At 39.0% G+C, this 13,745-nt stretch overlaps 1 protein-coding gene across 4 annotated transcripts in view; it reads right to left on the bottom strand.

Moving 5' to 3' along the window:
* Nucleotides 1-13,745, bottom strand: part of ROBO1 (roundabout guidance receptor 1) — a 680,236-nt gene that overhangs the window by 107,955 nt on the left and 558,536 nt on the right. For all 4 annotated transcript variants that reach the window (XM_054270279.1, XM_054270278.1, XM_054270280.1 and 1 more), the window contains one exon: nt 5,814-5,971. In XM_054270279.1, coding sequence (XP_054126254.1) covers nt 5,814-5,971 — 158 coding nt within the window. The remainder of the gene's footprint in view (nt 1-5,813; nt 5,972-13,745) is intronic.

Here is a 13,745-nt window from a genome sequence, read left to right as displayed (position 1 = left end):
TGCATTGCAATTTTTTCCTGCAACTTAACTTTAGAAAGAAAGACCCCTTCCTAAAGAGGGAATTAATTTCTGGGCTTTCCACTGTACCCTCCAATACTAACAACACTTTCTCTTTTCCTTTTTAGCTGACAGTCCTAGCAATTTCTTCCACTTCCTTTTTTCTCATGATCAAGGTCACGTTGGGATCCACCTATGTAGTTTTAAACTTGCCAAAGCACGATGAGGCAGTGACTGGTCCCACCAAGAAGAATGAAAGCAGCTCTCTTTGACAATTCATTAACAAAAAAAATGGGGAAAGCACATGAAGCATCTTCTGGTGGAAGGTACCATTAAGGAGGTTTTCCTGTCACAACAGAAGATCAGAAGGCTTTGTTTTCACATTTTGAAAAACATTTTCATCACACACTCATGTAAAAATAGCATTGTGTAAGGTCCAATAAATGCTGCACAATTGTGATGTACTATTTAAGGGCCGGGAAAGGAGATGGGAATTGAAAATTTAAGTTGCAACTCATCTAAAATAAGAGTGTAAGTCATTCAAAACTGTTGATGTCACAAGACAGCCACACAAAAAAGGAATGAAAACCTGTATGCATTATTCATCTTCTAACTTTGATCTTTAAAGCTAAGAAACTTGAACAAGGAAAGATAAATGGCTTTTCAAGCTTTTTCTTTTAAAAATCAAATGAGGATGATTCAGGATAAATGAGAGATAAGAGTTAATACGAAAGAGGGGGAAATTGCAATCACAGTGCTGCATGGAAGTTTCAATGCAAAGGCTTTGCTTTTTGTGTTCAATTACAAAGGATTTCTTTCTAAGGTACCAGCATCCTTTTTCATGTATATGTAAAAGATTTTACCTATTAAAATTTCATGTTCAGTATGCATAGCTTTTTTATTCTACCACCTATACCATGACTTGATGTGAACAATTAGGAGGCTTTCTGAAGCAGGGGCTACCAGTGAGCATGGGGCAGGAACAGACTCAGCTGTGAAATCCTGACCTCCATACCTGGCTCAAGCATCAGCTTGGTCTGGAGCTTTTGCAAGATATGTACAACTTCTCCCACTGGGAAAGCACTGATAATTACAGGCACTCTGACTGCATCCTGATTTCACTGAGGTTAGTCAATTATGCAGGCATTGCTGCTAAAACATAAGACAAATTGATAGATCCAAAAGCACACGGAGGTTGCCCTGGAAGAGCCACAAAACCCTCTTTGAACGCTCTGTGCTCCCGAGAGTTTGTAATTATTGCCAGTTTTTGCCTAAAGACACGCTCAAAGGCCCCACCATCTTGGCTAGATTCCTGATGACAGCATCTTACAGAGAGACAGCTGCATTTGGGATTCACAGAGCAGACAGAGCAGCAACGCAGCTCCTCGAGGGAGGCTCTGAGCAAACCTGACACAGGCAGGCACCGCCACAGCCATCACAAATCACAGCTCACCAGCCATTTCCAGCTACAGCAAGGCCTGGGAAGAATGCCTTGGCTTCACAGCATGCTGCAGGAGGGTTTGCTTATCTGAGCCTCCAAATTGTTACCTCCACACAAGCAGATATCACTAATCAGGTGACAGAGCCAGACAGGCTGGGTGGATGCAAGCACACGTTGTGGGATGGAGGAAATGGCTGGGGAATGAGGTGAAAATTTGGTAGGATGTGTGTTAGAAGGCAGTGAGAACACCATTTGGAAAGCAGTGGAACATTTCTGGGGTACAGGGTGAAAAGAGAGTGAATGGAGGCACTGAATTCACAGGCTGACAAGCAACCAACACTGACTGTGATTACTGAGAGTGCCTGAGCAAGTCATTGCTCATGGCACTCGCAGCCACTGACACTCTGCCAACTTCATCCAGACAAAATACATTTGGAAAGGCCAAACCCAGTGATTACAGCAGTCAGCAGAAACTCCACTGATTGCACTTCCTCCCCAGCCCGAGGGAATGCAAACTCACAGCTTTTGGCACCAAGGTGACACACGTGGCCATGTCCTAATGATGCTGTGCTGCCATGCAAAAGAGATGGCTAGACTGATGGGGCTGGGAGCAGGGCTGTTCCTGGGGAGGATACCTGGCAGCCTGGAGCCCTGGCCTAGATCCTTGCTCCAAGCAATGGGTGGGTCTATGAACTTCACCACTGCCAAATGTGTAAACACCAGAAGGGCTGGAAACAGAACCAGGAACTTCCACACCCTGCTGCGCTCCCTTCTCTCTCATGGACAACACCTTGCACCTTCCTTCTCCACCAAGTCTCAGCTCCAAGAGGAGTGTCCCACAGCCTCTCCTAGTGCAGATGGATCATGTAAGAAAGTGGAAAAATACATTTGAGCTTTATAGTGTTTGCAGTGAGAAATTAGAGCTATTCACTGGACTAAGCTGAGGCACCCCTTATTACAGGAGCGATTCCTGATTCCACATTAAGAATTAACTAGGTGAGAAAAATTACCTAGGTGAGCATGGAATCATATTAGTTCTTCTCTGTCCTCATGATACCTTTAGCTTAATTTATTGAATTAGAAAACAGTTAAGTGTCTGATTCTCAGGTAAGACTGCTCCAGCTTCACTTGGAGAGGGATTAGACACGTCAAGCATTTGCTTTCATACCATGGTCTACAGAACGCACATGAGGAAAATCATGTTGACCCTCAATGCACTCAGAAAATATAGACAACACACTCAAGAGTAGAGAGAAAAAATACTTTGGTGATGATTCTTCATCAGGGGCACCCAGCAGACCTTTGTGCACTGAAGAGCCTACACAAGTCTCTAAAACTGGGCACCACTGGGAGAGTTGTGCTCAAATAAAATGTGTGCTTCCATAAACCCCTTCACAGATAGCTCTGCCCTCACCCTTAACTTTCATTTCCTATTTGTTCCATTCCCTAGTTTATAACCTAAAATACATATACAGTTTTTTCTCTTCATAGCACATTTATTTGCCCCACAAATGGACCAAAAATATGAAAAGACTTATTTTTATTATCTCACCTACATAAACGCATTGATTTCCTTAACTCCACCCAGGACAAAATAATATTTTCTTTTTATTGCATTCCTGAGGAGGTCATGCCTTAACTTAAGATCGTATTTATCTACATCTTTTGCTTCAACCTCTCAGTCAGGAACAGAGCTTCCAGCTCTGTTTTTCTGGCACTCTTGGAACTCATTCTGAAAAGTCCAGTTTTTCTGATTCATAAATGACACTGCCATTGCAGAGGAAAAAAAATGCTTCCATATATTAAAAATAAGGCTGCTTCATGGAGATACCATCTCCTTAAAGCAAGTATAGATACGAATCAAAAAAGATGTCAAGCATCATGCCTTATTCAGAAAAAGTACAGTCTTAATGTTTATTTTAAATCTCTTGCCAGAAAGGAAAGCATTAATACAATGTGCTTCACGCAGCCTTTGACACTTACAGAACTCTTAAAATTGTAATGAGTCAAAGATCAAGAAACCTATAAGAATGAAAACAACTGGAAATGCTTTAGAAGTGGAGCCGCTGAAGCTTTTTCATTAATTAAATGCCCACTGGTATTACATATGCATTGAACACCAAGACACATAGGTTGACATTTCCTGATCTGCTAATTTCATGGCTTAAAAAGAGGAAAGTCACACTTTCCTTTACAATACAAGTTGTATTATGGAAATTTACTGCCACTGAGTCAATCAAAATTTTGCCACCACATGAAGGTAGGTGCTCATTTTAAAAATAGACAATTATAAAGAGAAAAAAAAAAAAAGAAACCTGTCACTTAAACCCCGTAATTTCATCCTTATTTCAGCTTTTGTACTCTTCTAGGTTTTTTTTTTTCATTCCTGTTGCCAAACTGAAATAGAAATGCCTTTAAGGAGATAAATGAACAGAAATGGAATTATTCTAAGTCAGGTTTCACAATTAGCATTTCATTCCCATCTGCCCTTCAATAAGTTGTCCATTCCAGGTCCCAATCCCCACTCCCCTCCCAGCCACTAGCAAGATCATACAGATGGTTACTGCAAAGCTGTAAAGAGCTACATCTGAATGCATATTTATCCACTTGGCAAGACCCTGCTACAGCTGTAAGAGGATGCAAATCTGCATTACAATGCTGCTTCAGGCTCTCTGGCCTGTGTCACGGAGCCCCCACTACATCAATAGTGCTGCTGAGGACAATGCCAGGCACATATGACACTGGGCTGTGGCAGCTCTGTTAATTTACACCTCTGGAGACAAACCCTCATTTGGGCACCTGAAACAAGTGTGAATCTACACCTACATCAAAACTCACTTTCATTTGTTTGTTTCTGGGAGGCGACTTTGATAACAAACAATAACTCTGCCAGATGACATTGGTGAAGGAATAGTGTGTGGGTGAGCATTTGATACAAACACCAGAAAATAAAACCAAACTGAGGGGCTTTATTTCATCCTAAGAAAAGCTTTAACGATTCCAGGTGACACTGCCAGTCAGTGATAGCTACCCTTGTTCTGGGTATGTCTTTGTTCTGGCAGCTGGAACAGTTTTCATCTCTAACAAAAGAAATGTACTTAATAGGCAACACCTGAAAATCCCCTGCAAGAATAAACTACAGCAATAAAAAATGCAAGTTTAGAAAGCTCTTCCTGGAGGAAAAAAGAACAGCATAGGTAGCACTGGAATCTTCTCTTTATCTCAGGTCAATTGACTTGTCACGGTTGGAAGGAGATTTGAAAACGAAATTGCAAGTTCTTAGCAAGTATGATTGGAGGAATGGAGTTAATAGCCAGCAATCAGTATGGGTTGGGAAGGGTACTTAAAAATTTAAATGTATGCATATGCCACAACTGCAGAATGCCTGGGCTTTGTGTTAGTAAAAAATAAATGGAATAACAGGCAATTTCAATCTCAAACCAAAATGGTAATTTTATACTTATGTTGCTGGGGTCTGAGAGTACTTCCATTAAACATTTCCCTCATTTTGATGTGATTGAGGCATGTAAATGGTATGTGCCTCTAATCCTGCTTTACATTAGAAATCCTTCCAGTACCAACAGGACAGTGTGTGCTTTCAGATGATAGTTTCTTTCATGTGGAAAGATGCTTCTCCTATCACCACATTGGCAGCAAATAAATGACTTTTGAACTCCATTTTTCACTGCCATTTCTGCAAGATGTTTAGGTTCATCAGCTCACTGTTTCAAAAGGATAGTTTTATGATTTGAGAAGCTGCTTTATCCATACTCTGGAATAGTCATGCATTGTATTCAGCAAGTTACAGATACAAATGAGTATGACAACACCTCTAATGAAAAAACAGATTTATGTAAGATGGTGGGATAAGCCATTATCTCTCTAAAGAAATGTGTCTATATCCCCAAACCCTTTAAATACTTTCTAGTACAACACACAACTTTCCTACATCTGCTATTTTCAGCAGAATTACAAAAGATCTCACCGAGACTACTTGTAGTTTCTCTTTCCAACCAAAAGCAGATATTACAGACTGCAAAAATTTGTAGGTGGATGAAAGGTATGGAAATTATAGGACAGTGATGAGTACAACGAATTTCATTTCCACAAGCTTCTAATTCTTCTAAGGAAGAGAAGAATATAGGTTTTGCATAGGCCTCTTTAACAAACAAATGCATACCCTGCAATGAAGTGCTAGGAGATGAGAGGTTACATTCCAAGCTAAATGCAAACTAGCCCTTGCCTGTGAAGCAAGGAGAGGACACATCCTGGAAAGGACAGCACAGCCAGAGATGCCCACAGGCTCAAGAGACAAGAAATTAATTTGGATTAGTTGATTCTTGTGTTGTTTGGAAAAAAACCTTTTTATGCTTACTGTAATTCTCTCATCTTTGTCATCCAGAGGGGTCCCGTCTTTCTTCCATGATATAGTTGGCTCTGGGTGACCTCTTGGGGGCTGGCACTCCATCACTGCAGGTTCCCCCACAGCTACCATGACATCTGAGGGGTTTTGTCTGAAGTCATCCCGTAGAACTGAAAGAATAAAAGCAATGAAGCAAAAAATTACTCAATAATATACCAATAGTACAGCAAAGTGTTTTGCATTGGCCTTTAATGTTGCCCATTGTCACTGTATTTTATATTAACAAACAGATTAGTTAGTCTACAAATTGTACCCAACCCTGAATTTAGGGCAAAACTCAATGACCCAATAAAATTCCAAGTTCTTTGATGACATTACAAACCACTAAACATTTGCCCAGCCTTAGCCAAACTCATCTTTGCAATTTGGCTTGTGTCTTTTTAAAGAAAAAATATTAAAAACCTTTCCTGATCTCTGGTAGCTGTCACTTAGCCTAAACCAGGACCACATCCTTTATTTAGAAGTCGATTTTGCACTTTTTGTCAATTACCACCTTTGCAAACAAAGAAACATTTTTATTGTAGCTTCGCTATCAGAATTTGTTCTTTTTCATCATTTGGCCAAGCCCAGGCCTAGGAAACTCTAATTTCCTCCAGTCATCCACTATGGATTTTATCAATAGCTGTGTGATTATTTTTCTTTCTGGGAAAGTACAGACATCATCCTGTGCTCACCAGACCACTACACAGGGACACGGTTTAAAGGAATAATGGCATTTCTAAGCCTTGCCAAGTAAGTGGCATTAGGTTTAATCTAAAAATAAATAACTCAAATGATAACAAATAGAACATTCTAGTCCCCTCCACTGCTGCTCCTCCATCCACACTGAACAAAGGGTAGGGTAATGGAAAAGCACACTGCACCCAAAGGACTCTCAGGATTTTTACAGAGCTGTATGTCACTCCTGCTACCTGCAACAATCTTGTGTCAACAGTAAATAATGCCAAGAAGCTGCAGCAAAAAAACCCAAAAAATATATATCCTCCAAGCCATGGACCCCAGATACACGGACATTGACTAGTGAACAGAGGTTTGGTTGTTAATGCTGCTTCAAGGGGAAGTGAGATTCATTGTCAGCTGTGAAGGAATGTGGTTGTTCCTACAAATTGGCATGTACAGGGCTACCACAGAGCCATCCCTCTCTGTAAGGCCTTTCATGCTCTAAAGTGCTCTGAGGGCAAATGGGTCACCTGCTCTGGGACAGAGATATATACACCTTCCTCATAACTGCTTTTGTTATAATATAATACACAACTTGGAAAGTTCCACACTGATACAGAAGTGTAGGCAGGAATGAAAAACAATAAATAAAGAATATTTTGCCACTTTTCTAGCTAAATGACATAAACTCCAAAAATAACAAAGAGTATTTGTGTGTCAAAAAGACTTAGATATAGTACAGATCTCACCAAACATTTGAATTTACTAATCCCCTTCCACACTGAAGCACTCACATTTCTAATATTTCAGTTCAATTACTGAAATTTCTGGATGCCCTGGAAAGAGGACATAGTGATGCTCTGAAAGAGCATAGTCAAGGATTAAATGTCTCTATCACATTAACAATACAAACTAATAGAACAGAATTATAGGATTTAAAGAAGATACTATAGAATAATTTAGATTAGAAGGAGCCCCTGGAGGTCATCAAGTCTACAACAATAAGATTCTTTTGAATGATCATGTTCTCTTGGACAATTAGGTCTCTTCAACAGACCTAGTGTACAGAGTTTATTCAAAAAAAACCAAAAAACAAGAACAAACCAACACAACAAATAAAATGTACCTATTTCTTACTGTACAAAAGCCTGAAAAAACATGCTGCACCTAAGATCAAAGTATTTATCTTCCTAAAAGCCAAGACTCATGGATATTTTCCTTCTATGAACTTGGGAAAAATTGAAATTATTTTCAGCTATGACATCACATTTTTAAAAAGGGGAATGATCTCATTTTCTGTTATTCAGAAAGGTAAGTCAAAGGACCCATCCTTTAAACTGCCTTCTCCTTTCAACAAAACTTTATTAAGTTCAACCCACATTCTCTTACATCTTCCTTACTGTATTCCCTTATATATTAATGCACCAAAATTGCACTTCAAATTAATTTTTGGTCATGGAAGTGTTAAAACATTACTCATGTACATTGAAAACGTAACATATTCTAGTTCCGCTTGTACTGAATTCGGTGTTAACAGCCAAAGACAATTTCTTGTGTTCCCAAGAAACCTTCAAGCCATCCAGACACATGGATCACTATAAATCATGCAGTGCAAATGGATAGCTGGACACTGCCTCTATTGAAGTCCAAGAATTTTTTCTGCTGAATACTTTAGAGACTTAATCTGGCTTGGAGCCACTGATCATATTATTACTTTTTTTTGGTTTTCTTCCCACTTCTTCAAATTAAAGAACATTAAAGAAGACACAGAAATTGCCCTAAGTTACAAACCCCTCCCTCCCATAGATCCAGTTCCCAGAGCCAAGAGCACATGAAAGTGCAGAGGAGTTTATTTGCTATGCCACAGTTCTATTGCAACACAAAAAGAGGTGCTTTGACCATGAGTAAGAAGCTTCTTATTACTGCTGAAGATTGTATCACTTGGATAAATTTAAGAGACATATAAAAAGAAGCAGCCTGAAGTTTAAAAAAATTAAATCAAGTGATCTTAATAAAGCATAAGTGCTTTTCAAGTCTGAAAGACCTCATAACCTAAGAGAAAGGACTATTAGATAGCACCTCAGATGGCTTTAGCACTTTTGAAGCAACAAAGAAGTCCAGTACTTACATAATAAAACCAAATTACTTCTGTAATTTCTACACTCCTTAATCTTATAATAGCTTGACAAGCAAAGTACCTTGCCTGCAAACCAAGACCTTTCACAAATTAACCCATTCTAAATAGAATGCCTAGGAGCACATCAAAGGTCCAGGCCACAGATACTTCAAAACAAGTATTTTTTTCCTCATTTTCTATGAATTATTTTGGCTTTAACATCACATAATGAAATGCTAACAAAATATAATCCATTAGAGATTACTCCACAGATAGTCATCGTAATTATTTTTGCAGCTGTAAAGCAGATACATGCTCTGTTTTGTTTGCCTGAGGCCCTGGCAATCTTGCATGAAGTTATAAATCTAAAATTTTTATCCCTTACTGAAAAAAACCCCAAACTTTCTCTTTCCTGTTCTTCATAGTCAAGGCTTACTGTAAATTAAGAAAACATTCCCTTTTTAATTTATATTAGAAGTATACTTTGCAATCCACGACAGCAAATATTCTTTGTCACTTAATGGTGAAATTTCACCTCTTTCTACATATATGCAGCTGGAATTAAAAAAAGATATATTAAGAAGACATTTGATTTTTTTTTCTGTTGTTTAAAGAATCTTCTTCATAGATATAACATTCTCCTCCCCATTTCTGCCAGACCTTGGTTAAGGTTTTCAAGCATTTCCCCTGATATTTTCTGAACTCCAAATAAGGATTATTGCAATCATCATCACAGCACAGCTGGGACAAGCCCATGATCTTGCTGTGTGAATTTGCTGAACTGTACAGGTTCAAAAGCAACTTTTGTAGCTCTGCTTAAAAGTCAACTGCTCACACAAATACTTCATGTTGTGTACTCTTCAATCCATTAAGAGTTTTAATTTCCCCAGAGAATCTTTCTCAGGGAAGAAGAGAACTGACAACCACTTGAGGATAAATTTTTATTGATAAGCAACATACATTTTTATTGATAAGCAGAGATGGCACCAAAACAGTACTCTGCAAAATGCAGCACTCAGTGTTTTTTTTCTTAAGTTCTTTGTTGCCTTCCATGAAAAAGAGTAGGGAGACACTATAGGGTGAAATGGGAGGAAGATAGGCAGGATTTTTTTGCCTATATAAACTGTGGACAATTCAGAAAGGTTACTGTTGCATTTTATCTGTAAATAACTGTGATTTGCAAGAGACATATAAAACACAAGATAAAAGAAACCAACCAGAAAGTTCTAGTCAATACTTGAAAAGAATGAATTTGTAAGGAACACACTAATTACCATCAGACATTGTGGATGTCATGCCTTAACAGGTGGTATCATTTAAGATCTGGAAATCAGAAAATTTCCTGCAAATTTTGATTACAGGTCTGTTCCAGTCCAGACACTTCATGCCAGATCAGTTCAAAGCAATGCAGCAGAATATATCTGGGATTTCTAATCAATCAAGATCAACCAGCCACGGTCACCCAGTGAACAGAGGAAAAGGGAAATGTTTATGCTTGTGCTGCAAATTTCTGAATCAGACCAAGGCAATTTTAATCCATTTCAATTCTTATAAAAAGGCATCACTTGCTTCCCATTAACTCTCTTGCACCATCCCATACAAAACACACAATTTTATAAGTCTGCTTCTTAGAGAGAGACTGGTGAGCCAAAGTATGGCACAATTATTTAACAGAAGACATCCCAACAAGCTCCACTCTTTCAGCATGAACATAATTTGATTCTTTCTTTGAATGTGCCCCAAAAATGGTGGAAAAAGAAAGTGAAATAAACAGAAGAAATTATCATCACATTTCTTTGAACAACTAGACCTCAGCTAATAAGCAAGTTTCCAACCCAAGCAAACAAAACCCTCCTGACATCAAACAAGCTAAATACAAATCTTAGTGGCCCACTGCCCTGCATTTTGGCTAATTTTGTTACTAGTTGAAATAGATTTTATTTTTTTCTTAATATCCACTAATTCTACTATTTTCATTCATTTAAATAGATAAAAAGTATTTCTATGTTTCCCTTTTCCTCTCCAACAAAAGAGCCGTATTTACAAACAAAGTTTCCACCTAATACTTCATTTGACTAAAAAAATATGATGAAGAAAACAAGAAAAATGAGAGCTTGCTTTGAAAGCCTGTAAGATAAGGGAAACAAAAATAGGATTCAGGAGGTTATATAAATCTTCTAATCCCATGAAGCTGTAATCAAAGAGAAACTAATTATTGCTTAGTCAGGATTGAGTTGTTATTCAAAAACAGAACTCTTCCTGTAATTTAGGCTCAGCAATGATCCCTTTTCCCCACTACCTACCAAACTTGTAATTCAAATTTCCTGAGACACACCAGACATTTTTGGCATTCAAATATAAGATGGCTGTCAGTTGGAACAGTACTTCAAACCAGGTGCTTAATTTTAATTACAACTAACTTAAGCATCAGCCAGAATTATGGCACCTTGTTTAAAGACTTTGCTGGCATGAAATTTATACAGATGTCAGGATAAAATTTTTAATACATGCATGCCAGTAACAGGAAAGTGTTAGAGCACCTAATTAAGCAAAAAAGAAACAAACAAAGGTATGCATTATCAAATTTAAGTCAACCCACGTGTTACCATATTGTATTTTAGACCTCATTAAACTGTTACCTGGTTTGACCAAAAAACTTGATCATTTACAAATGAGAAGTAATATTTCTGAAGAGACCTCCCTAAAAGTCTCCATGCAGCCATAAAAAAGTTAAAAAACATATTCCCTGAAAAAATGCTTTCTTTTCCTTTCTGGAGGTGTTAAAACCAGGTCAACATTGGTGTTAACTAAAATAAATAGTCATTAAAACAGAACAGAAGGAGTAGAGCTATAAATAGTCAGAAATTACTGTCGTGATCATCTAACAAGACCACTCATGTTTTGCAGGCAATAAATCCATGCAGTGACCCAGTCCAGCAGTGCTGTATGGAATGCTTCAAAAGATGTCCACGCTTCCACAAGGCTCCAAGAGGCTGGAAGGCACAGCCAGCATGCCCAGGGCTCCTCACTTCCCTCATTTCCAGCTCTGTGATGTTTCCTACCTTGCAGCACTCTGACCTCTTGCCACCCCTGCTCAGTCAGACTGAGAGCCTACCGCAGGCAGGCAGATGCCAATCAGTTCAGTATCACACCTCTGATATTCTCTCAGCCTTCTCTGAGCCTCAAAAACCAAATCAGCACTGGACACGTGGCCACTGCTCCGAGCACAGCCCCTCTCTGTGAGAATTCACAGCAAACAGTTTCCAGACAGAGGAGGGTGCTCACTGTAAAGATGCTGATTCTAAAGCCATGACCACCACTTGACACCAGCACAGCACAGATCTACCTTTAATCCTTGCCTATACATTTATGACCACACATTCAACATCATCTATTCATTCACACAGTGCTGTCCTGCTCTGCTTTAAACTCTGCCCATTAGCACACTTTACCACCCTAAAGTCTGAAAAAACAAAAGCATTTTAAAATCAAATGGTTTTTTGCTTAGCAGTCACATGTATTTGCATGAGTTGTTTAGACCTTTACCACTGAGTCTATGTAATTGAGATCACAATATTTTACACATTTCTATTTCAAGATCTCCTTTAGTGAAAGAAAACAACCATTAAAACCCCTCAGTAAAACAAGTGTGTTTTTTCTACTTTATTACCACTGAGATGAACTAATTTAGTTTAAACTGCTGGTTCATAAATACTTCCTCCATGATGTCACTATGGAAGAAATTGAAGGGTTAATGAATGTAAGAAAATATATCAAAAGGCCTTTCTTTTAGACATTGAAACAATTTAAGAACAGCCTTCTATTATTATGCTTGCTCTCATTTTGTCAATGACTTATTTTTAATTTTGAAATGACACCACTTTTTGGATTTTGGTAGACATTGTAAGAAGCATATAGAAATTTTAACAGTAATTTACATTTAGAAGAGGTAAGAGTGCTGAAGAATAGCATTTAACTTGAATGAATGAAAAAGAATTACTCAAAGAATTAATTAAAGAGTGAATGGTATATACAGAATGCTTTAGTTCAGAAAACTTGTATTCTTACTACCCAGCAGAATAATGCAGAATTTCCAGCAATGGGAAACTGCCTCTCATCAAACACACAGATCTGCTAAAGATTTTACTGAATCTTGCACCACATTCTGCTGTAAGAGCATTAACAGATTAAAGGTGTCAGAAAGCAGCATTAAGTTCATGTTACCAGCCTGTGTAATTTAGTACAACATTATTAGCACCACCTGGCTGATGACACCAGCAGAGAGCACTGACAGTCAAAGCAGCAAAGAAACATGGCTTTGTTTTAGCTCTGACAAACAGAACCAAGACAACAGAGCTAAATGTAAGTGACAGATGTAGAAAACAGCAGCAGTGAAATCAGACCACACTTCTAAAACATTAACAAAATATACTGTCTCCATTACTGAAGCCTTTAAGTTGTTTTAAAATGGATTCTCTCCAAAAAATCATGGCTTTGATTGGTTGTTTTTTCTCTGCCCATCCAAACAGGATCTGGGGTTGCTGGCTGACAGCAGCTGAACACGAGCCAGGTTGTGCCCAGGTGGCCAAGAAGGCCAATGGCACGTGGCCTGGATAAGGAACAGAGTGACCAGCAGGACCAAGGGAGAGGCTGTCCCCCTGCACATGGCAATCATTTTACTCATATGTCCAATCTTGGGCTTCTCACTCCAAGAGACTGAGGTGCAGCATTGTCTCCAGAGCAGGGCAACGGAGCTGGGGAAGGGTCTGGAGCACAAGTGTGATGGGGAGCAGCTGAGGGAGCTGGGGGTGTTTAGCCTGGAGAAAAGGAGGCTCAGGGGAGACCTGATCTCACTCTGCAGCTCCCTGACAAGAGGTTTCAGCCAGGTGAGAGGTGGGTTCTGCTCCCAGGTCACAAGAGAGGACAGAACAAGAGGAAACGGCCTCAAGTTGCACCAGGAGAGGTTTAGGTTGGGTATTAGGAAAAAGATTCTTCACTGAAATGGTGTTCAGACACTGGAAGATGCTGCTGAGGGCAGTGCCAGAGTCACCATGATGGAGGGATCTAAAAGATGTGCACATGTGGCACTTGGGACATGGTTCAGTGGT

The sequence above is a fragment of the Melozone crissalis genome, unplaced genomic scaffold (genome assembly GCF_028551555.1).
Source record: "Melozone crissalis strain CALT ecotype California unplaced genomic scaffold, PUWL_Pcris_2 ptg000009l_1, whole genome shotgun sequence".
Classification (NCBI taxonomy): Eukaryota; Metazoa; Chordata; class Aves; order Passeriformes; family Passerellidae; genus Melozone; species Melozone crissalis.
This window is presented reverse-complemented; position numbering and strand designations above follow the sequence as displayed.